This window comes from Stegodyphus dumicola, chromosome 2, assembly GCF_044657685.1.
Source record: "Stegodyphus dumicola isolate Sdum_Otavi_A_Nest chromosome 2, ASM4465768v1".
Classification (NCBI taxonomy): Eukaryota; Metazoa; Arthropoda; class Arachnida; order Araneae; family Eresidae; genus Stegodyphus; species Stegodyphus dumicola.
The window spans coordinates 159865098-159891313 of record NC_140769.1 but is presented as its reverse complement, the minus strand read 5'-3'; the positions used below and the strand labels follow the sequence as shown (position 1 = coordinate 159891313).

The 26216-nt window shown below is 31.5% G+C and overlaps 1 protein-coding gene across 1 annotated transcript in view; it reads right to left on the bottom strand.

The window, feature by feature from the left end:
• Window positions 1–26216, bottom strand: part of LOC118187035 (uncharacterized) — a 211258-nt gene that overhangs the window by 37512 nt on the left and 147530 nt on the right. Inside the window, exons 3-9 of the mRNA XM_085811377.1 lie at window positions 23874–24110; window positions 19780–19955; window positions 12417–12583; window positions 11767–11931; window positions 8145–8324; window positions 6783–6997; window positions 2902–3176 (exon numbers count right to left, since the gene is read on the bottom strand). Of these exons, the coding sequence (XP_085667503.1) occupies window positions 2902–3176; window positions 6783–6997; window positions 8145–8324; window positions 11767–11931; window positions 12417–12583; window positions 19780–19955; window positions 23874–24110 (1415 nt within the window). The remainder of the gene's footprint in view (window positions 1–2901; window positions 3177–6782; window positions 6998–8144; window positions 8325–11766; window positions 11932–12416; window positions 12584–19779; window positions 19956–23873; window positions 24111–26216) is intronic.

The following is a 26216-nucleotide window of genomic DNA, read 5'->3' as shown; positions in this document are numbered from 1 at the left end:
CCCATATCGTAAGGTTGGACATCTGCTAACAACATAACCTTGAATGTTAAGAGATTTTGCATCAGCATTACATATTTTTTCATGTGAAAATGTCAAGTTTTGAGCCGAATGAGCGTCATTTGCGGGAACTTTTGATTTACTTCTTTTACTGAAGAAATCTGCAGCAATTGGGCATTCATTGTCTGTTGAAGCATACGGTGAGGCTGTCTTAAGTAAGATAAGTTGTTGTAAGTGGTTTCAAAAGTTTAAGAATAAAGAATTTGACACTGAAGAAAAAGAACGTAGCAGAATGATGAAACTCTGCAAAGACACAGAATTGGAAGCATTATTGGATGAAGATTTGCATCAGACATATATAAAACTTGCACTTACATTAGAAGTGACTCAACATGCAATTTCACAAAGAACGGAATGAATTTGGGAATGAATCAAGACAGGAAATTGGGTTCCACACGAACTGAATTGAGAAACATTAAATGACAATTTTTTACACTGAAAATGATGCTTTACAAGCATAAATGAAAGGTGTTTTTTTTTTTTTTTTTTTTTTAAATAATGACAAGAGCCAAGCTGAACATTCATGGAAAAAATTATATTGTGTACATGGATTAACTTGTTGTCATGTATTATGAATACCTCACAGCATTACTGGAGCTCTTTACCAAACATAATTGATGAGACTGAGTCAAGCACTCAAAGAAAAATGCACCCAATTCTACTCCAGACATGAGAGAATTATGCTCCTGCATGACAATGCTCATACACATGTTGTGGTGCCAGTAAAAACCTATGCGGAAACACTCAAATGGGAAGTTTTATCCTTTTACTGTATTTATCAGATATTGGCTCCTTCTAATTACTACTTATTTCAATTCATGATGCATGCATGGCCTGTCTCAGCAGCACTTCACATAATACCCAAAATTCGTATATGACTCTTAAACATGATTTCAAAATTTAACATTAAATATCTCAATCAATTTTTACTGAAGAGAAGTCTGTTTTGTGATTTATTTTTTAGAATGAGTAAAAAGTTTTATTAAATTACAACTAAACAGAAGGGAAGGGTACATAAAAATTCAGATTTTATAATTTTTACTAAACCGATTAACTTAAAGTGGCATAACACATATATTTTCCTCACTTAAAGCATTTCTGTGTCTGAAGCCAACTGTTGTGAAAATTAAAATGGCTTGAGAATTAAGATACAATAACACGCCGAAAAAATATTAATTAGAAGTCAAACAACAAAAATCAGCGTTATATTTTCAAATTTTCACAGGACTAGTTTCCCTCAGTCCCATCCTGGCTGACATCTACATGCATTATTATGAATCAAAATTGTTTGAAACTATAAACTCCCCGGTATGGTTCCATTACACAGATGATACTTTTACCCTGTTTGAAGGTAATAAAGATGATTTGAATAAAGTTCTTTCACCAATGAATTCCAATGATCCTGCTATTCAGTTCACTTTTGAACTTGAGACTTTCAATTCTCTTCCGTTTCTCAACATTCTGGTCACCCGTAACACATCCAACTTCAGTACTATGGTTTACCGTAAACCTTCATCGGTTTGCCTTCCATCATGTCATCTAAATAAAAGTTAGCTTCCTTTTATTCCTATGTTTTCTGTGCTCTTCAAGTTTGCTCCTCCAAACTAGCCCTTGATGAAGAACTAAATTATTTAAAAGCAATAGCTATTGACAGGAGCTTTTCACCCAACATTATTAATCAAGCAGTTAAAAAATTCTCATCTCAACACACCAAAAGGCACACTCTTGTTTTAGGAGATTATAAAAATTCTGTTGTCATTCCCTTCTTTCCATCAATTAGCTATAAAGCTGCATATATTTTGCAGAAATTTAACTTTTGGGTTGTTTATTCTCCCATCAATTTAAATTCCGAGTTCCATACTCAAGGACCCCATTCCGGATATGAATTCCTGTAGTATTTACAGGATTCCTTGCCAGTGTGGTTTAATTTATATTGGCCAAACTAAGAGAGCCTTAAAATTTCGCATTAAGGAACATGAGGCATATGTGAGAAAAAAGAAAACACAGAAGTCTTCTGTTGCCCAACATTGTTGGTCTGAAAATCACACTTTCAATTTTTCTGCTGCCAAAATTATTCAAAATACATCCTCCATTGGTGAACTGGATTATCTAGAGGCATTTCACTCTTTGCCTTCAGCCTTTAAAGAAATTATGTTTTAGTTCTGGTTTCATTAACAGATGGCGCCATTAGCTTATCTCCTTGTCCAGGCTTTCTTACGTTATCTAATCATTATACCTTATCTCGTTCATTTGTGCTTTTGCAGCTGAGAATGATGGTTTGGCAAAACCATCGAAACTAGTCCTGTGAAAATTTGAAAATATAACACTGTTTGAATTCTAAATTAATGGCTTGAGAATATTTTAGACACAGTGTATATTTTTATGCAATAATAAAAATTAAATAAATAAACAAAATTTTAAATATATTTGTATAAGTAAATTGTGTTCTATCGAAATGTGAATCTGTCTTTACATAAAACGTTTTAATATTTAAAAATAACGAAAATAATAAGAAAATATTTATAAAGGCTATGAATGAATGAAAAAACACATGGATATGTCTTAAACTCCTTCTTAAGTGTAATGAATGCTTAATTAAGTGCCAAGTATAAATTTTACCCAGACAAGGAGAATTGGATTTTCATTAAAATTAATAAAACTACAAAATTTATTTTAAATTTTTAATTATTAAAAAATATGAAGATAAAATTAAAAAAAAAAAAAAAATTTAGTCCTTAAGAAAATGAACAACTTTTTATATGTATGTATAATAACTAAAAACCAGATTTCTAAAACACAGAAAGTTATATCTATAAAATCTCAATAAAGAAAATTAGCATTTACCATATTTATATGATAAGGCAATCTAGCAGGCAGTTTTTCTTCATTTTCTTTGGCATAATTCATCCTGACATGGTTATGCCTTTGAAATATCTGTTTATTAAAATCAGTATTCTCATGCAGCATAGAATGGCTAGTAATGTATTCTTCATCAGGCATAACTTCACTTTCAGTATGATTAATATTTCTAGCTAAATTCAGAGGAGCTGATGAGGAAAGTGGGGACAACCTTCTTACATAATCACGAGGAGTTCCTTGAGTTATTGATCCCATATGACCTAGAAAAATAAATCAACTGTCACAAATTTATATGCATATAAGAATACATACATTCAAAAGTCAATATTTTGAAAAATGAAATTAATCCATTAATTTAGAAACGATTTAAAACCTGATTTTCAAATAAGAATTTTTTTTATAAGAATAAATATAAGAAAGAATGAAAAAGTACTTGGCACCCAAAATTTGGATATTATTGCGCGTCAAACAGAAAATCAAATAATTTTAAGGATAACCTCCTTTAGTATCTTCTGAAAAGCTATTTTGAAAGGATGCCCCCCCCACACAAAATTTTGATAGGAAAATAAGAATAGGTAAGATTGAAGGTAGCTTTTATGAAGGAAAAATTTAAATTTCTACAGTTACAAAGAATAGTAATTAATCTTATTATTAAATCACTATCAATAAGAATGAAACAGAATATATATATGTGTATATAAATAGACAGATAGATAGCTAAAGAGAGAGAAAGGAAGAAAGAGAATAATATTTGAGACGCAGTGTGGATTTAACTTTTTCCCTACGCAGCAATATTTTAATGACTACATATTAATCACCTTTATAAATATATTTACTAACAGCAAAGATTTCACAACCATCCCACAAAATTTGATACAAAAATCAAATTCACACACATATCAGTAATATGTAATACTTTTTTGTAACATTAAGGGCTTATAATATGAGATAAAGATAAATTTTATTATCAGATTTTAATGAACGATTTCCACCACCGAGAATATCATCTATGCAAAAAGTTTGCATTGATGTGTTTAATCATAGTTTGTCAAACGATTTTTGGCATTTGAAAGAAACAGACTTGCTGTGTTGTGAAATTTGTAAATAAATTCGTTACCTTTAGGTACAAGGTGTCTGAAATGGAACTATCAAGCTACCAAATTAGAAATGTCATTTCACAGTCAGCTGCAAAATGTCACCAAATCATGTGTACAGCTTTAGATACTAATGACACAGCAAAGGTTTGGTACCAAAACTTCAAAAACAAGACTTTGACATTCAAGAAGTTGAGCCCTCTGGCCTGTCTACTGATGCTGATAAAGACTGCCTGCGAGAGAACTTGTGAAAGATCAGTATGCAACTACTCAAAAGCTTCCTACAGAGCTAGATGTTAGTGCCCTGTCCATTAGTTGCGCGATACATCACATAAACTTGATGTAAGGATTCAATCTTTGGGTATCACATGAGCTGACTCAAGCAGACAAGGACAGACATTGTTCAAGCCTGTACTAATCTGTTCGAATATCAGTGCAAGGACAAAATTCTGGACCAGATCACCACTCGTGATGAAAAGTGGATTCATTTCAACAATACAGGCACCTGGTGAGCATAACAAAGGGCAATTTGACTAATAAAAAAATCATGCTTTGTATCTAGTGGGGCTGCCGTGGTATTATCCATAAAGAGTACCTGGAAAAAAAAGTGAAACCCTTGACAGTAAGGTGTACAACAACATGATAGTCTGTGTTGACTATGTTATCAAGGAAAATTGTCGAACTGAGTTCTGGAGCAAAAAGTTAATGTTCCATCAAGATAATGCAAGACCACATGTGTCTGCATTCACCGAGTGGACTCTGCATAGACTCAAATGGGTTCTTTTGCCACACCTTACCAGCATCGCTCCTTCAGATTTCTACCTTTTTCACACCTACAGCCATATCTCACTGCTGCTATCTTCCATTCTACACAGGGCATCTGAAATGAGGTTGATATATTTCTGGAATTGCGGCAGCCAAGTTTCTGGGCTGAAGTCTTTGAAAACTACCAAAACGTTTGCAGAAAATCACAGATTTGGGTTGTGATTACTACCTGCAATAAAAGACAGCTTTCATGTTTTGTTTTTCCAACTTTATTAAGAACGTTTTTTTGTTGGAAAACTTTCGTTACAACCAGATACATTCAGTATCTCACAATGTACCATGAAATAGTACTTTAATAATTTTTTTGCACATTCCAAAGAAATTAAACTTAGGACACCTAGCATGCAATTTTTCTTCATCCAAGCATTAAATAAAATTACATTTAAAATACAGATGCAGCATACATGCTTGATTTAGATTACAGAGAAGATTATACTTTGAAAATTGATGTAATAACTGTTCAGTATTTCACAAGCACTTACATTTTACTATGCAAAGATTTATAGAAACATAGTTTAATGAAAATAGATAAAAAAAGAGATTTGGATTATATAAACATAAGGTGAAAGATATGTTTAAAAAAAAAATCCAGCAGCAATCATGAATTCTATAGAAAAAAATTTTTTTTAGATTCTTTAAATCATGTTTTAAGATTTTTTTCTCCTCTTTGATGGTAATAAATGGATCTTTTTTTTACTGCACTTATTTAAATACACCCAATATTTATCTATTGTGACAACATTTTTCCATTTTTGTCTGGCTAAATGTTTCTCATACAGAATTCTGCATAGTGTTTTGCATTTGCTGATATGTCATGGGCAAAAAGACAATGCATATTATGTTTTTTTTTTTTTTTTTTTTTTTTTTTTTTTTTTTTTAAGATTCAAATCAGCATTAATCACTTTGTTTACAGTTGACATTCATCATTTTAATGATTTTGCAACTGTCCCTTGTTTTGGCAGATTTTCTTTTAATATTAAAAATTTTACATTTATTGCATTTCATTTTTCTTCCGATAAGCATTTGGAACAATTTTTCCACCCGAAGCCACATTTTGACGTTCTACCCCTTTCTTGTTGATAATACTATCTGTTGTAGCTTCAGATATCCAAAAACCATGGCTTTCACAGCGTTTTTTATTAACCAGATCCAAATAATTTTATTTGGAATGAGCACAAACATGCAGCCTATCCACTGCTTCTTTAAAAGTGCCATTTTACATGAAAACAAAACAGTCAAGTAGCAGACAATAATTTTTACTTTAAAAATATATATTTAAAGTTTTTTAAAAATTTCCAAACAGACGATTTTTTTTATAGAAAAGCAAAACTATCTAAAAATGTGTGAACAATCTCTGTAATGTCAAAAGTCACTAATAAGTACATAAATATTTTTAAAAAAGTGCAAAATAAAACTATTTAAATAAATAAAAACCTTTATAAGTATATGAAATATGTAAAAAATATATAAAAGATATATTTTACTTTTATATTATATTTATACTTTTATATTATATTAATATAGATATATTTTATTATTATCAGGAATTTAAACTTAGTAATCAAAAACCTTCTGACACCAGAGTCATGCTTGCAAAAGAAACAGCTGATTCCAGCAGTACATGCATGTTTGAGCCTTTCATCATGAAAGGGTTAATGAAACTAACATAAGAAATTATTATCACACCATTTAGTGATAACAAATTTCAAGGCGAGCAATAATAGGTTTCAAATTTCGTTTCATATGCCTAATCACATAATCTGCAGAGAAAGACAAAATGCACTTTATTATAATGCCCTTTTTAGAATTAAAGAACTCAAGATATATTAAACGAAAAAGGTTTGGTATAGGACTTCATTTGGATTAAAACTGGGACGACGGCATTGGCAAATTAAATTTTTGTAAATGATTTTTAAATGAATATTGTGTGCAAAAGAAAAGGATTACCTTTATCTTCATTTGAAACATCAGTTCGACAAGAGCTGGGACGTGATAGAGGACTTTGCCTTGTGTGTGTTTGCTCTTTCCTCAAATACTCCATCTCTCGTTCTCGACATTCTTGCTCTTCACGTTCCAAGTACATTTCCTGCTCTCTGTATACATCTACATCGTGCTTTCTAATGGAATTGTGTTCAGGGTGGTTTCCTTCTTCTTGGACATATCTACGATAAGCATTCATATTATAAGTTAAAAATAAAAGGATATTACAGAATAGTGATGTCTATGTATACTATAACTAGTTAAATACATAATGACTTTTTATACAATTTTACAAATATATTTTACATTAAATAAACTGTCACAAGTTATTCCACTTATATTTACGTAATATTTATTACATTTTTGTATAATTATTCAAGTAATAACTATGCCTACCACAAGTTATTGCAAAACATGGCAACTTACTTTTAAAATGACACGACTTAAAGTTCCATCATAACTTCTGACTACAGAGATCACAAATTCAAATTGAAGATTTAAAGTAAAACAATATTTATTACCATATCAACCTGGTAGTTATACAAAACTAAAAAAATTTAACAAAACCATGTACATAGCTTATAAATGCCGAATAATACATTAAAGAAAATTTTTTAAATGTGAATGCAAATTAAAATTATTACATGGCTAAATAAGCTTAGGCTCTGCTGTAAGTTTTCAGGAAGCAAATGTGACTTCCTAAAACTAAGGCCAATAAATCACAGGAAGGTGTAGCACAGTAACAACCGGCAAAAACTGTGAAAAGCTCCTTCCAAGCTCAAGAACTCTGTGATTTAATTAACTTGCATTTTAGTGGAACTGTGAAAGTTAGAAAACCAAAAAAGTAAAATTATTGGACCATTTTACAAAAACAAATCTTATAAAATGGCTTACCGTGCATCATATTTTTCATTGTTTTAAATAAGATGAATGAATTAATAAATATTGAAACTGGTAGTCCAAAATACTAAACCTCTACTAACTCTATTTTCTCTACACTTTTGCTATTAAAAACTGGACACAAACTGCAATTTTTCTCTTTTTGAACATACTTATTCTCACATTTTAAAAATACAAGATAACATAACATAACATACTTTTAGTATAATTCAACTGAAAATTATTCCTAATATATACCCCTAATCAATGAAAGTGTTTTTAATATGTTACATTGCTAAAAAAATAGCACTTATCTTAAAAAGTTAATAAAATATAATATTTAAATTTTGAGAGGGTTAATAAATCAAAATGATACAGAAAATCAAAAACAGTTACTATGCAAAAGTGATGAGCATATTAGCAGATGAAAAATGTGGTGTCACATTTTACCTGTTAGAAGTGTAAGTGGAATTATTTTGCGGACCAGGCTTCAGAGACGGGGGTAAATCAGGTAAATAACCTGCATGGTAAGGTGATGCTCTAGGATGGGTAAGTGGATTAGGAGGCTGATAGGACAATGAAGGTGGACGAAGTACACGGTATCTTTCCATATATGCAGATTCTTCTAGCCTAATCAAACAAGATAAATTAATTATTACTAAAAGCAAGAATCTACTACAGTATTTTCAAACTGCAAAAAACCCTAACTGTCACTTTGTAACAACTAAATTATGATTTTGAAGGCTTGTAATTTTTTTTTTTTTTTTTTTTTTTTCCTAAAAGCAGACTTAAAATACTCAAATTCAAATTGTGGTTTACAAAAAGTGTCAACATTTAAGAAATCTAATAGCATCGCTAATTGATATCAAATATGTTTGCTAAAATATATCATTTTCTTATACATCAGCCCTTTCCAATCTGTTGATTAATGGAATACAGCCCTTGCAGGCTCCGTAGATTTCCAAAAGAAAAAAAAAGGGGGGGGGATAAAATTCAAATTAACTGATATTAGAATAGATGAAAATCTCACATGGCAATAATCAATCACTATTTCAAACAAGGTCAACATTTTATGAAATTTATAACTTTTTTTTTTAAACCTACATTCTTCTTGTTCTAGTCCCAACAACAAAAGATGAATTTAAAATACCATGACTGTGATGCTTCTAAAGTCCCTAAGACTAAAACTTCTAAAAACTGTGATGCTTCTAAGGTCCAAAGATAGAACAGCTATGCAAAAATCAGCAGATTTACACAGCTCAATTACTTAATAACACGAAGATTATCCAAACTTTAATAGCGTTTTGAATTGCTTTTGAAAGGGACAAGAGTAAGACACGTTGCAGAACATTTTAACCCCTTATTGGTTGGACTCCCTCCCCCAAATTTCCGATCCAACGCCACTTTTTTCTTAATTGCTGAAAACTAACGTGCGTTTTAACCTAAATTCAGAAATGCAAAACATTTTTGTCGGTAAGCAGTTTTTTGCTTGACCTACTGGGATTATGCATGTAAATATCCTCCTGCTCACTGATCCCCAGTTTTCCCAGCAATGCACCAGAATTTTAAATGAAAAAAATACTTTATATGATATTACACATGTATCAAATCGAATTGCTTTAAGGCAATTAAGATAAGTAATTGCATAAAAAGAACTATTAAAAATACATAAAAATTGTTTTGGAAAATAGATTTACAATGTTCTTGACAATCACAGCGTAAATAACACACTGAAATCATTTATTGCAGATTATTTTACTGCTTACTTTGTCAAAAAAGAAATATTAGTTATGTAATTCACTTTCCCACACTCTGAATCCATTACAAAAGCTATTTTGGCATGCAAAAATAACTAAAGAAAGTGAAATTACAGAAAATATAAAATGGTTATGTTTTTTCTCACCGTAAAAAAATGTGAGGACAGTAGGACTAGTAGTGCCAACTCTTAGCACCATTCAAGAACAAATAATAATAATAATAATTGTGGAATGAAGTAGTGATGAATTCATCTTCAACGGTGCAATTTTACTTTTCATGCAACGCTGACTGCTCAGGAACAAAACAGTGGAATGTGTGACATGCAAAGTGACGAATACAGGATAAATTTTTAAAAGTGTTCCCCACTTGAAAAAAAGTTTGAGAAATGCTGCCATATATTGTTTTAAAAAACATAAGAACAATATTCCTGCTTTTTGACCAGTTCAAATTCAGAAAATGAAACAAAACAAAAACAGAAAGAACTACCATTTATAGGCCTATTTTCATTTAAATTTATCAATTTTTTTTCCTTGTTTACTTTCAAGAAGCAAAAATTTACAAAGAGGTATCCATCTAATCATCTTTTGAATCACAAGTTAAATTCCGAGCACAGTTACCCAAAATTGAGATTAAATTAGACAAGTAATTTTCACAAATCCTTCTACCAAATAATTAACAAAGCAATCAACATGGTGCAAAAGCTTATTACCATAAACACACTTGAAGAGAAACTTTGGCACTGCCTCACAGTTTTTAATTGTTATCATGTATCAGCTCAGAGTTAGATTATTTGATAACAGTAAAGAATATAGAAATGACAGAAGCTTTCATTGAGGACTTCTCACTAAAAAGATAGCCTGTATTTTTCATTCCACAATGAAAACTTCATGCATCCAGCCTGTTCAGTTTTCAATGGGAATAGAATGAGTGAACTACCACTTAACAAATTTAGCCTCTTCATCAATGATTGACCTACTCCACTTAATACAAACATTAAGGGGGTTATACTTCTACAGACAATCAGATTATTATGACCAATAATAGAAGGAAAATGCAGACTATTGGTTATTGTAGCCAATCTATGCTTTTGTCTGATATTACTACTATTAATGAATAGCACAAATGTTGCAGCAACTAAATAGTAAAAGGAGCTTTATTAACTGTTATTTTGATTTCCACATATTTAGAGTTCCAAATTAAGGGAAGTTATAAAAAAGTTACTTTATATAATAATATGAACAGATTAATTTAAAGAAATTTCATTATTTCCAGAAAACATTTGAGAAGTAACAAATTAACAGGGAATTGAAAAATGATAAAAATTTTGAACAGTCCTAAGGGAACTTTAGAATCTACAGTGATCTACAACATAAATTCTAAAGTAAATATGAGAAACTCTCAAAAACAGATTTTTTAGCAAGAGTCAACCAATTCATAAAAATTAAAATTGATTTTAATATTGCTCCTTTAATACACAATTTAATTTTATTAGAGATATTAGGCCTCTATTTCATGCCTAAAACATTATTCCGTAACATTAACATTATTCCGTAAAAGATGATTAATCAAAATTAGTAATTATATTTCAGCAATTTAAAGTAAAATTGTTAAAAACAATATTCCTATTTAAAACTCTTTAAAAAAATTACACAATGTTTGGTTGTGTGAGGATTTAAAATGCATATAAAATTATATATATAGGCTGACTATATGTTATGTTTTTCGAACAAAATAGTACCACTTATCCCATAATGTTAGCAAAAAATACAGTTTTGTCCTATTTTTTTATAAATATTTAAAATGTTCATCTGACATAAGCTGTAAACTTACTTTTGGCTCAATGGTGCTAATGATTTCTGTGATGATATATTGACAACTGACAAGAATGAAGAAATACCATCAATTTTTAATCTGCATGTTCATTGGCTGGCACATTCAAAATGATTTAAAAACAAATTCAGATTTACAAAATTGAACCAGTCATACAGTGACAAAATCAAAGAAACATGTCAAAAAGTCAATTTTTCCACTATACACAGATATTAAAAGAGCAAAATTTGCTGTGTAAATTCAGCTAAATGTTTTATGCATAGATTCTGCAAAATATTATTTCAATAACAACTGCATTTGTCACATTTTCTTCTTCATAGAACTAACATCATTATCCTAACTACACATTAATTCAAAAAATTGGAATAATGCCTTAAAATAACATCTAGCTTTCTTATTTCTTTGCAGTAGTCCATTAAGAATATAACAAAACTTACAAAATATAAAAATATCAATACTTCTCTGTAAAAATTTATTTCAATACCTATATTGCTGCATTTGAAGTTGAGATGGCTGTCCAAATGATGGATGATAAGAATAACCAGGAACTGCACTTGGAGGTGGAGGAGAATTATACATCCGAGATGAGGCAGGATGACGCTCATCAGAATTCCTATACGGCTGAAAGCCTTTCATTTCTTGCCGTAAACTGTAAAAGGTAATATTACAGAGATGAAACTATGCAAAAATACCATTAACTGCATACACGTGTACCCAAAATGCACTTCATACCATCAGTCATTTTGTTTAAAAACTTAACAGCTGAAGCATGCCAGTTTCTCTATTTATTGTTAGTAGATATTATTCAGTTACAAACTAGCAATACTGAAATTTTACAATTTCTCACTTCAATATAATCAGTATTAAAATTTATAATTACATATTATTAAAATTATTTCATTGATGGCACAAATTCCGGTTTAAAGAGCTTAATCATTCTTAAATTTTTACCTAAAGATGTTGCTGAAGAAAAACAGAACTATTATTCAGATTTGTAAGAAAAGGGGGGGGGGCATGTTTTGTGTACAAACAATAAATTTATCTATAGAATGTGCTGAAGATATAAACCTTCAAATTTCAAACACATGATTTTAAAATTTATTTAAAAAATATTAACTAAAGAAGAATGCATACTTGACTAGAGTACTTGGCTGAGCTGTTAAATAATTGTTTCCAGAAGGAGCATCACTTCTTTTATCACTGCAAACATTAATTAATTTGGAACTCTCCATTTTGAAGCTAAGAGGCTCCAAGACATTTCCATTTCGACTGTCCACCATATATCGACCAAGATCCAATGCCTTAAAAGAAAACAAATCAATTAAAAAAAAAAAAAAAAAAGAAGAAACATTGACATAAGAATGAATAAAAATGTATATTTAACTGCTTTATATGAATGCCTTAACAAAACAAAATTCAGTTCTTAAAAATTTACAGATCAGTTCATCTTGTCTGTACCATTAAATGAAACTGAAGCGATTATAAACTTTATTGAGTTTATCTGAAAATAAGACCTCCTTTCTTAATTATGTTTTTGCTCTAAAATTTGGAAGAATTTTATAACCTCCAAGTTTTAGAGGGTATTTTAATAAATGTAATTGCAGAACGACAGGAAGCAGTTTAATTTTCATACTGTTTAAATATACTTTATTCTTAAGTATTTGAGACTAATGACATCTTTGGCTCAAATTGAGGGTACAAGACTGTTTGTGGTGATTATTGTAACACTTCTGTTTAAATATATAACAGATAATTACATGAATAAATGCTGTTAATTAAATTATATAGTTACATCTAGCTGAGTGATTTCAATTTAGGTTTGTATCCACTATACTGATCATTAATATGCCTGAAAACAAACAAGTCACAAAGCATCAACTACTAATGTCGACAACTAGCAGTATTGTTATATCTGAACAACTGGGGAGGGATTATGATTTACTTTCCCAGAATTACTCCACAATAAACATTTACCAATATTTTGCTGAAATTTATCCTAAAATATATGGAAAGTCTTACATTTAAGAGCATCTTATTTTTAAATAAATACAGTAATTATAATTCCTCATAATAAAAAAAATATCAATTCTAAAGCTGGAAAGAACAATACTGATAATTAAAGTTTTAGCCCTCCAAAGATTATGAATGAAGAACACCACATTTAAAGGACGACTTCCCAATTCATTTCACATGAAAATTTCTTCCAGCTCCTGGTGCATCTGATCTCAGGTTGGATATACACTGGATGAGACAGAGTCAAGGTACAAAGTCACTTAGTCATTTTGGAATTATAATCAAGAAAAGACCTTTCATTCATGATATTCTGGGAAACTTTGGAATTTCAGGGCTAAACCCATTATACTCACAGAGTTAAATAACAAAGGTTTTTGTTGCAGTGTAAAATTAACCTTCTGATAGTCATCAATGAGCTTAGTTAGCATTCCAATTATGCATCACAGTTGGCATAAATGAATACAACTCGCATTACAAATTTACAACCAACAGTATATGGGTATAGCATGCATATCGGAAAAAAAGAATTATCTGGTAACTGCCAAAGGGTTAATACTATAGTGACCATGCTTTCTGTGAGATAGCAATAATTACAGGTCTAGAGCTTTCAAATTAAATCAACTCCAGTTTTTCACATGGAATCCTTCAATTCACCTCTTGAAGAAAATCCCATTCGGATTAACATTTTTTAGGAAAGCAAAATACACAACTCAAATGGACAACCATCTCTCAGTTGTTTACATAACAAATTGATTCAGGTATATTGTCACATGATTAATATAGCAAAACTATGCTGATCAGATCCTTACTGCTCCTTTTAATTGATTTATTAAGAAACTGTACAATTTTAACAAGTATTCATAAATGATATTACTTTTTTAAAGGTAAATAACCATGTGCACATTATATTTAATAACATATAAAATTACAGTTAAAAAAAAGAAATAACAAGAAAATTAGTATTTCATAAATACCTATGACTGCAAGATTCTATGCACAATGTCATACTGGCTTTACACTTTTCAATCAGTTACTGCATAATTGTTTTGATTAAAAAGTAATTTTAGATTATATTGCAGTATTAGTAAATTCTGATTTTATTTAACATTGTAACAGACCTATTTAAGTGTAATTGAACTATTTTATTCACACCATTGACTCATGAACTGTAACCGAACTATTTTATTTAAACGCCATCTCGTGGCGATATGAAAAAACGTCAGTCGACCTCCAGCCGCCATGATGATAGCTTACTATGTTATGTTATTCTCAATGTTTGATGTTCCATTTCGTTTATGTTTCATTTTTATGTATATTTCTTTTGTTTGTAACCGTTCCTGTGTGCTCTGTTAATAAATCCTTTTAAAGCTAGCCGGCATTAGTGTCTATTGAGGAACGGCTACATCACATTGGCGCCCAACTAAATTTGAATCCAAAATGGCGCAACAAAATGTTTAGAATTTCTGTTTGGCTTTAACAAGCTCTTACTCCCGAATTTAACTTTTAGTTGCTGGAGATCGGCTCAGTTTCTTTTCAGGTGTGGACTACTGGTCAAAAATTCTGGAAACCAATTCTGGAATTAAAATTGTCATACCGTGCTGCTAGCACATCGAATCATCAACTGGACAATTTCAACGGAAAAGATAAGTTTCGTTTACATTATTGTTTAATCTGAGTTTAAAGTTCTTTTAAACTGATTATTTATTATAAGCTGCTTCTTAAAGCAAACGTAAATTCTTTACTGAAATCTCATTTATTGATACTACATAAGAGTATTAAACGAAAGCAAACGGCTTTCTGTTAACCAAACGTTATTTCTTGAACTGTAATTTGTTATTTTAAAATGTTAATGCGCATATTAAATTAATTTGTAGATAATATTGTTTCACTGAATACATGTTTTAATGTTAAAGTTTGAATACATTTATGGACATTGTTCATTAGAATTTATTAGAATTTCGCTTCTCATTTACAGCAGCAGATGTTTTCCCCCCGCGGAAATGTTTAGACTAGCGATGATTTATGATGTGTTTACGTCAAATCTTTTATTATTTTTATTTCCTTTGAGTGCTGTTGTTCCTTATTAAATGTTTTATTCTACATAAAATAAAATATTGTACTTGTTGATTTATCTTTCCACGAACATTTTGAGAAAATGATTATAATATACTACTTCAGGTAAATATAATTGTTTTCAATTTAAAATATAATATAATTGTTTTCAATTGTCTTAAAAAATATTTCTTGAAGCAAAAGAAAATAATTATGAATAAAATCGAATGACTATTTAAATAAAGTAAAAGAGTTACTAAGTGTGTGTTGCTTAATCAGCTTAATATTTTGTTAAGATTAAGATTTCGAAGAATTCAGCTTAAATATAAAAGCTTATGGTAAGACATTTATGTATGTTTTGTTTGTTTTGCTAAGTAGTAAACAATTTTTGAGCAATCTATTATATGTTATTTTCTTGATACAAGTTGAATTTATGAGGGCATTTTATGAATTTTTACGACTCTGAAATAATAAACTTTATGAGTATTATTGTTTACATTTATAAATACTGTTTAATAGTGGTATATAATGTACGAGTAACATTGTTTACATTCATAAAATACTGTATTGTGAATAAAATCGAAATAACAACAAATTCAACTTCATCTTTTCCCTCCCCCCTGACCTCTCATATAATTATGGCTTACATTGCCAAAGCACGAAAAGAGGATTTAAAAACCCTCGCTGCAGAACTAGGTTTCACTGTAAACGACACTATGCGAGTAATAGATCTTAAAGATCTTATTGTCAATTCTGACACTTATGATGAGGCTTTTACCAGGAATCTTCTGGAAACTTTAATCGAAACTAGACAACAAAAACAACGTGAAAGCAACGATCTGGAGACACGTCAAAGAAACGAACAAGAACTTTTATTAGAATTGGAACGTTTAAAATTAAACCTGGCAGCTGCTAGCTCAAACCCTAACTATGCCGCCTTTGCTTCAAATGCAGCTATTGGAACAAATATTCAACACCTAATCCCTAAATTTACAGGAACTTCTGACATTGCAACCTACCTGCAAATTTTTGAAAGACAATGTGAGAAAGTTAATATAAAACAAATAGATTACATCACTCATCTCCTACCTCTTCTGGCTATAGACATTTCGCAAATTATTTTAAGAGAACCAAAAGACAAATTAGAAGATTATTCTTACATCAAGAAGATTCTGCTACAAAGATTCAAATTAAATGCTGAATCATTTCGAATTAAACTTACTACACACCAAAAACACCCTGGGTCTTTATGGAAAGATTTTACTTACGAATTAAACAATTATCTCGAAGAGTGGCTCCATAGTCTCGATGTTACAGACTTTGAATCACTCAAAGACTTGGTCCTGACGGATCAGCTTAAAAGAAGAGTCAGTAGTGACGTTAAGGAGCATTTTATTGATACTTGGGGAAAAATAAAGAGTTCATCTGAATTAGTACAGAAATTGGATGATTATGAAGCTGTACGTGTTAAAAATATGAACTATAAAACTGAACTTCCTGGCAGGCGGAACTATATTACTATTCTTACAAACCGACTAATCCATCCAAACACAAAGTAGAAAATCGAACAAGTGACATACAGGGAACTCATAAAACCTTTTCAAATCGTGTTCAGCAACAAACAGAGGAAAAGCGACCTCCTTTAACATGCTATGGGTGCGGAAAAACTGATTTTATCAAGTCTAAATGTCCAGACTGTTACCCCCCAAAGACTTCAAATTCATCAAATTTTGGCACTATCCAAATCCGATCCTGTTTATCTTCCACTCGGACTGCTGTATTTCCAATTAGTATTGGTGGTGTTTCCGGTACAGCTTTCGCCGACACTGGTGCTAGTCACTCAATTGCAAGTGAATCCCTCTATCATATTCTGCAGAAACAAGATGCAGTATTTGAAAAGACAACACTACAGGTGTCTTTCGCTGATGGTTTGGTATCTGAAAAAGAGGTACTTCGCACCGAACAAATCATTCTTCTCGAAGGCAGAGAGTTCAAAACTCCGCTCCTTGTGTTGCCTGATGCCAAAAATAACTCGACTCTGTTAGGAACTGACTTTCTTCAAAAAGCTAAAATTGTTTTAAATCTTGCTGAAAATAAGTGGAACTTTTCTGATGAACCTCGAAGAAAATATAGCTTCGTGAAACCTCATCAATCCCAAGTACTGGAAGAAACCCCAGTTGTTGTAAACAACTGCCGACTACGAGAAAATGAAGGACAGCAATTAACTACAGCCCAACGGCTTGCAACTGATGCATTGCTTAACAAATATCACACTGTCTTCAAAGTAGGGGGAGAAGCCACTAATCAAAAGCCATCTGGCTTACTTCAAACTCCAGTCTATGCTCAACGTTTTGAGACCTTGTCAATTGATCTTTTTGGTCCCCTTCCTGAAACACCGTCTGGTGAAAAATGGATTTTTATTGTGCAGGACTGTGCTACGAAGTGGACAGAACTATTTGCTTTAAAGGAAGCCACGGCCAGAGAATGTGCCACTATTCTTTTGGAGGAAGTCGCCCTTCGATTTGGGTTACCCAGGAAAATAATAAGTTATAATGGTACCCAGTTTACTAGTGCTGTTATGCAACAACTATGCTATATCTTGAACATTGATCAAAGTCTTACTCTTGTCTATCACCCACAATCTAACCCAGTTGAAAGGAAGAATAGAGATCTGAAACCACGTTTAGCAATACTTGTTGGTAACGACCATCAGTCATGGAAGGATAAACTGCCATTAATAAGGTTTGCTTTGAATACAGCCAAATTTGATTCAACTGGACATTCTGCTGCTTTTCTTCAATTTGCACGAGAGTTACGAACCTTAGATGATGTAAAGCATGATATAAAAGCCGTAATTGAAAATGATAATTTTGTTCCCAAAATTACTCCATATTTGAAACGTTTTGCAAGAAATGTACAACAGGTACGAGAAAGAGTCGAAATGCATCAAGATAAGTAGAAACGATATGCTGACAAAAAACGAAGAGAAACACCGAAATTCGTTCCTGGAGATAAAGTTTGGGTCACCCTCCACCCAATCAGCAAAGGTCCACTGAAGAAAACTGCTAAATTCATGCCGACGAGAGATGGTCCTTATGTGATAGTGACTACAAGATCTCCAACCACTTATGATATTGCCGATCCTCATGAACCAGACAAAATTCTCGGCAAGTATCATGTTTCAGCCTTGAAACCATATCAAGATCGAAATAAGCAAAACTCAGCTCGTGTAATTCCAGTGGTTCCCTTAAGGAAAAGAGGACGCCCGAAACGTGTAATACCACCCGAATCTGCATCTGTTGCACAAGGTGCTGGTGACGCAAAATCTACTGCTCGTCAAACTGGAGCCCATTCATCTGATTCTCCGCCCGCTGCACAAAGTAGACAAAGGTCAGTTCCTGACTTCTTGCCGAGACGTCTACGAAGTCAGAGGGGGAGGATGTAACAGACCTATTTAAGTGTAATTGAACTATTTTATTCACACCATGAACTCATGAACTGTAACCGAACTATTTTATTTAAACGCCATCTCGTGGCGATATGAAAAAACGTCAGTCGACCTCCAGCCGCCATGATGATAGCTTACTGTGTTATGTTATTCTCAATGTTTGATGTTCCATTTGGTATATGTTTCATTTTTTATGTATATTTCTTTTGTTTGTAACCGTTCCTGTGTGCTCTGTTAATAAATCCTTTTAAAGCTAGCCGGCATTAGTGTCTATTGAGGAACGGCTACATCACAACATCATTTCAAGAAGAAAAAGAAAAAAAAAGAAAAAAAAGAAAAAAAAAAAAAAAAAAGCTTATCTAAGGAAAATTACTGTTAATGAAATTAGCAATTTTCCTAAGAACTTTTTATTTTTGGCCACTCAAAATGTTTTACATTTGAGTTTTACAATTTTACTCAAAATGTTTTTGCATTCTGTGTCAAACATTTTTGCTAAATGATAAATATTACATCATTTAGCAAATATAACAACAAAAACACAAAAGAACTATGATACAGTATCTCTTAAAAACATAAATTCTGAAATATGGATTCCTGTTTGCACGACTCAAGAATAGCATTTTCTTGATAAATGTAGTCTGAAATCTCCATATTATGAGATTCAGAATAGAAATATGTTATCAAATTTTTAATGAATTTTTATTTTTTAAGTGATAAAAATAATTCATACTAAAGATACTTTAAAAATTTAAGGTCCTTAAAACACACACCTTTTCTAATTCAGCTGCAACCACTAACAATGAAACATTTTACAAGAGAATGTTGTAAATGTTTACATTAAACATTTTACAAACAAAGAGAACAAAATGAAAATAACAGGATTTTACAGTCCTGCTTAACAACTTAAAAACAAATAGATAATTATAATATTTACTATCACTCATAAATTAATAAAAATATGTAAATAAAAAAGATCTGAATAACCTTTCCACTGGAATTCTGAAGTGGAGTGATAGATACTGAAGGTGGTGGTGATCCATGGAGAGCTGCAGAACTTTGATTATTTGCATATAATGTTAATGCTGCTGGATGCCTGGACTGACTGGATTGTTGATTTGATGCAGGTGAAGACACTGGCGAGATTGGAGATAATTCTTTTTCTGCAAAAGCAATGTAAAGCTATGCATATAATCATATAAATTAAACAGCATGAAAACAAATTGCACTTCATACTAGATATGTATGTGCATTATAATACAAATTGCAATTTAATAAAAAAAAAGTTTCTCCAGAACGCATTCTCTCCTCCTGGAATCTTAAAGAAATTAATTCATTATAGCATATAATAGCCCATTTATTCAAAAATATCTTTGAAAGACTGAATACCTTTCTTACAGTTCTAATGTTGAATGTATTACCATTAGCAGAGATTTAAACTGAATGAAAATATCTTTTTCCCCAAAATGAATTCTCTCTAGCTGCCATCTTTAATAATAATTAAAAAAAGTTTTTGCTATAATTTAATTTTAATGCAAAAAGAATATAAATTGTATATAACTTCAGAACACAAGCATAAATGTTACCAAAAATAATTTGCATTTCATTAAAAAACTGGTATCAAAAATATTATTGTAATCGCAAAGTATAAAAAATAATAATTCATTTAAAAAAATCCATTAATTTTTTTTTTATCAACTGTAAGAAAGTGCTTCTACAATTTGAGGTATTATTACAACATTCACTGACATCTGATAACAATCTATATTTAATTTCCTTTGACCATTTGGGAACAAATTTAAAATAAAACCTTTAAAAAAAAAAAAATTAAGGAAAGCAACAATTTCATGTTTGATGTAGGTTTTGGTCATAACTTGATGTCGAATTTGACATTGGTTTAGTTGAAACTTGACCCTTCATAAGAAGCAAAAAAATTGGCAATTAAGGGAAAGCCACAGTTGCATTGACACCCAAAGAAGTGAAATAAAATAAATAAATGCTCAAATAAAACGTTAAGAAAAAGGTTGCTGTCTCTCACCACTACAAAAAGATATTTTCAGTGTAAGATGGACTCTATTACATAATGATGTTAAGCTGAACTTTAAAATTTAAATACTGAAGATGTACTTCCAGAAAAAACATAATGACACTGAGCACAGTAAATTTTTGCTGGCTGGAAAATCTCAAGTCAAGATGCTTAAAAAATCTGAAAATTTGTTCAGTTTTCTATATAGTTTACTAGAACACATAAACAACATTAGAGATATCTGAACAACAGCTACAAAAGTAGGATAAAAAAAAAATGTGGCCAAAAGGCAAATGATTCTACTACTTGTAACTAAGCATTGCATATGTAGATGTCATTTCTTGCCCCAAATTAAACTTCAGTTTTTACACTTAAGGAACAAAGTGTCATTTAGGAAAATCAGTTCAGTTTCAGTATTTTGGACAAAACACTTGCACAAAGTACAAAAACATGTACATTATAATGTTCCATTCTCTAACGGAACACTAGCACTACAAAAGGCTTGGCAACTTGTTACAAAACCAATCATCCAAAACCGTTTTCTGCAAACCAGTCTAACAAATTGTGTTGAAGAGAATAATGATGAAAAGAATGAAGATTTGCCAAGTGCTATGTTACTGGCAAAAATAAAAATGGTATTTCAATATTTTCAGAATGTGATATGCAGTTTTTCCAAACATGTCATGTTATCTAAATGATGAAGATTGTGACAGAAATGAAAATCAAAAATGCAGATGGAGGTGAGTTGTATTCTAATGTTGGTTTAACGACAGTGAAGAAATGCAATGCACAGAAAGCAGTTTCTCCACCACAGTCGATGAAAAGCAGTAATACATGTCATTAATGAGTTTTTTATTCTCAAAATATAGAACAAAAATAATGGAATCTTAATTTTTGTAAAAGAAATATGGATAAAATTTCCTTGCAATTTGCATCATGCCAGCAGTAAACTGCAGATTAATTTTGTGGTCAGACAATAAGCAAAGGTTAAACTTATCAATATTTTTTCCAATTCAATTTTAGTGTTTTTATATTTTTACAAATAAAATGAATATTCATAATCATAAACTTGTATTTTAGAGGAAGAAACGTAGCTTGAGGAAAGGATCACTTATGCTATGTCATTTATCCCACAAATTATTAAGGTATGACAAATGAAAACAAGTTTAATTACTGTGTGAATAAGGGTAGTTCAAATGAAAGTGGTATTGCTGTAATAACTGCATTATTTGAAGACAAAGATGACTGTACATGCCCCTATAGAGGGCAAAGAGTGCTGGGAGTGCATGCGATATTTTCAGATCCCGCCAGATGCACGTATGATAGTGCTACAGCATATTAAAAGGCATTGTTCGCATCATGGATGCCTCCAAATGGTGTCAACGCATGGTCATGCAAATTTTAAAAGCAGAAAATGTAAGTGCTTCAGAAATATATCGTTGAATGCAAAATCTATACGGCATGGAGTGTAGGACACGCAGATCGGCATTCCCATGGTGTAAGGATTTTCGTAGTAGAAGAAGTAGTACTGATGATAGGCCATGACCTGGTCAAGTGCATGTGATGATCACCTAGGAAGCAGTTGAAGATGTGGACCATCTTGTGAAAATAAGTAGGTGAATCCCCACTCGAGAAATATGGGAGGAAATGATTATGAGCATAGGAAGTGTGCACACAATACTGCATGAAAGATTTTGATACCACAAGGTTTGTGCAGAATGGGTGCCAAAACATTTGACAGAGGAGCAGAAGATTTATCGCATGTCTGTTTCCATGCAACACCTCATGAGGTACCACGAAATGGGAACCAATTCCTTTCGAAGATCACTGCCGGAAACATGGTGCAACCACTTTGATCCAGCCATCAAAAGCATGAACATGGAATGGGCAAAACTCTTCATTCCCATTCCCATGCCCGAAAAAGACTCGCACATCCACTAGAGCAGGCAAAGCCACGGTAATGTACTTCTTTGGCGTCTATGTCCTACAACTGTTGGAATGGACTACCTACGTGCATGACTGTCACTGTGACTACCTAATGAACTACCTACGGGTGACACGTACTGTACCTCATTGCAAAAACTGAGACACAATATCAAGAATCACTGATGTGGCATGCCGTCATGTGGGATTATCCTCTTGCACGATAATGATCATCCTCATGCAGCTGTGGCATGTTAAACATTGTTTTGGCAATTCTGCTGGGAGGTTCCCTTAAAGGATAGACCACTCACTTTTTGACTATCACATCTTCAGTCCACTCAAGAAATCTCTGAAGGGATGGCGATTTGCCGATGATATTGAGATCCAAACTGCTGTTGAAAATTCGTTCACAATCAACCTTGGATCTTCTTCATACAGGGTATCCATCATCTTATTGACCACTGGGACACTTGTTTCAACCTACAAGGTGACTTTATCTAGCCTATTTGTTATGTCTGTATTACTCCTTTCTTTTTTATACTAATTTATATTAATATCATTGAACCAATTCTCAAAGCGACTGTAGCACCACTTTCATTTGAACCCTTACAGCAGTACAAAATTGGGTGTAGTTTGTCTTGCCTCTTACTGTTGGAATGTGTTATCTATTTTATTCACTATATGCATGGAATTCTTGATATAATCTATACTTAAGTTCTTGCAGGCGGGACTCATCAACATCAATAGGTCGACCAGAGTGAGACTTTGTACTTATATTTCAGAGTACTTCATAAACTTTTTTTACAAATTTTACAACACAGTGTTCTAAAGCAAGTCTCTTTCTTTCAAATTTTTTGACAAAATATAACTAAACATGTCAACATGAATTGTTTGCGCAGAAGATTTTTGCAATGGCGAGAAACTTTCTTTAAATCTTGATATAATATTGTGAATTTGTTATAACTTCCCAAATTCAGTAAAAAAAGAATATAACCAAATTCTACTTTTAGATAGAGATTAATTGTGACAATATTACACAAAACTGATTTGAACCACAAAATTTTAATGATATCTAAGGAACTACTCTATAATAAGTAAAACTAAGCTTTAATGGCATTAAGTTTTGGGTTACCTGCTGCAGGATCCACAGCCTGCTTTGCTAATTTTCTTAAAGCAGCAGCAAAGCTTGACGTTCTGGTAGCATTAAGAGCAGGATTAACACCATTTCCAAATGGGGTAAAGGAAGCATTGTTATGAGATGAACTTTGATGCACAGGAGAAACCACATTCCGGCCAACCGGTTTCGGCAATCCATAAGGAGTTGGCACAGACAGATGAGAAGAAACAGGCTTTAGACCATGTGGGGTACCTGCAAAATATAACATAAGAAAATGCATTAAACAGTACTGAAATCATTCCTGCCTATCACAAGCAACAGTAATGTTTTAAACAAGTTTTCCTAATTAAAAATCTCTCTATACAAAAGTAAAAAAACCTTTTCCTTAAAACAGAACTTAACTTTTAGAATAAATTATTTACAATGGCACACATTTGTTTTCAGACATTTTTGTTTTTCAGCTTGATTTGAAATATCAGTTACTAAATATTAGCAAAATAACACCCCTCCACCTTTTTTTGTGCACATATACTGTTGATCTTTTAGTTTCAAACCTACTTGTTTTGAAAGAAGATATCAAAAAAGTTTCTGGTAAAAGAAAATTTTTAAGTTCTGAAGACGAACTATCATAAGTATTTGGACATTTTAAACAAACAATTTATTTTTAATAAAAACATAAAAATATGGAGACAGTCAATATTTCGTTACACATCTTTTAGCTGAAATGATACTTTGACATGGATTCAACTAATTTTTTTGTGTAAGAATGTTTCATTCCTAAGTAAGAGCTGTTTTTAGTAGAACTTTCAAAGAAATATGTTTTCCCCTTCTTTTCTTCCAGCATGCAGCAAAACATCGCCAAACCATTATGCCTGTAACTGCCTCCCACATGTAACAGCAGGTAATAAATTTCTCGAATTTAACTCTTAATTTGGCTGTTGCTATATATTAATTCATTTATCTAATTCAAATACATTAAATTTTGAATTTTATGTAACTATAATAATATTCCAATAGGATAAAACTTTGGAAATAAGTAAAGAAGAATTTCAAAATTATGCATCTGTTGACTTTCACTTCTGAGATACCTACTCTAGAAGAAATTAAAGCTGAAATTTAAGCTAAAGCAGATGAAAAAAATTATGAAAGTGACGATGATAATGGCGAATGTGTAGAATTTCAAGCCGAACATCTCCCATCATACTCAATGGCTTTTGAGTGCACAGAAAAACTTCAAACTGTTTTTGAAGCCAGGGATGCAAATGATGATGTTTCTAGGCCCTTCTCCAAAGAACAATAACACAGGAAAGAGATAATAAGACAGTTCAAAGCAAATTAAACATCTTTTCAGGATTCGTACACATTTCTGCACATGGAAATTAAGTACTTTTAAGGACCATTAATGAAAAAAAATTAAGTACCTATGAACAAATGGGAACTGAATAAATTCAATTAAAAATATTATCTATGTCTGAACTTCACTTTTGTAACACCATCCTAAAAATAAAATATAGATCTGTAAGTAGGATGCATTATTATTAAGCATAGCTTAATTAACATTATAATTAATAAGTTTGAGAATAAAATTAACTTTATGGAATTTATCAAGTAGCATTAAATATTTTACACTTATAATAATTGGACATATTTGAAAGAAGATAAGTGGCATTTTATTTACGTTTTAGTTAGCTTTATGTTTATTATTATTATTAATGTTTTATTTTGTAACATACTCACTCAGTCTAAAGTTTTAATAAATAGTAAACAGATTTTATGTCAAGGGGCATAGCTTAAAATGAAATCATAATCAGTATGATTCATAACAAAAGACTGGTTGTTGTCACCGTTGCCTAGAAAGAGACCTGTTGATCAGAACAAACCTGAGAGGCCTGATGTAGGTACGGTTGGCAGGTGCTGAAAGTTAGCTGGGCTCTGTCTGACGCAGTTACTGTCATAATTTCATGTAGAGTTCCAGGGGTTGCGACTCACAATTTTTCAACAGAACACACATTTCACATTACAAACAGTTTACATTTATTAATTCGCAATACCACTTAAGTCTATTTTACTTCAAGCAAACTTACCTCTCTAGATTGGCTTAACTCCCTAAATAATTTATCGTTAAAATTAAAACATGAATTATATACCTTTAGGATTTTTAATTTTCATTTTTCTAGATTTATTTATATTTTAATATTAATGTTTGCAAAAGATTTTTAATATAACAAAGATAGCAGCTTGGCACACAACTTTACCTACATAAGCGCCATCTATATAATTAATTTGAAGAACACACTTACTTCTCTTTAAAAACACTTTTGCAGACCCCAACGCTCATTTAGTAGGTAAGTTAGAATT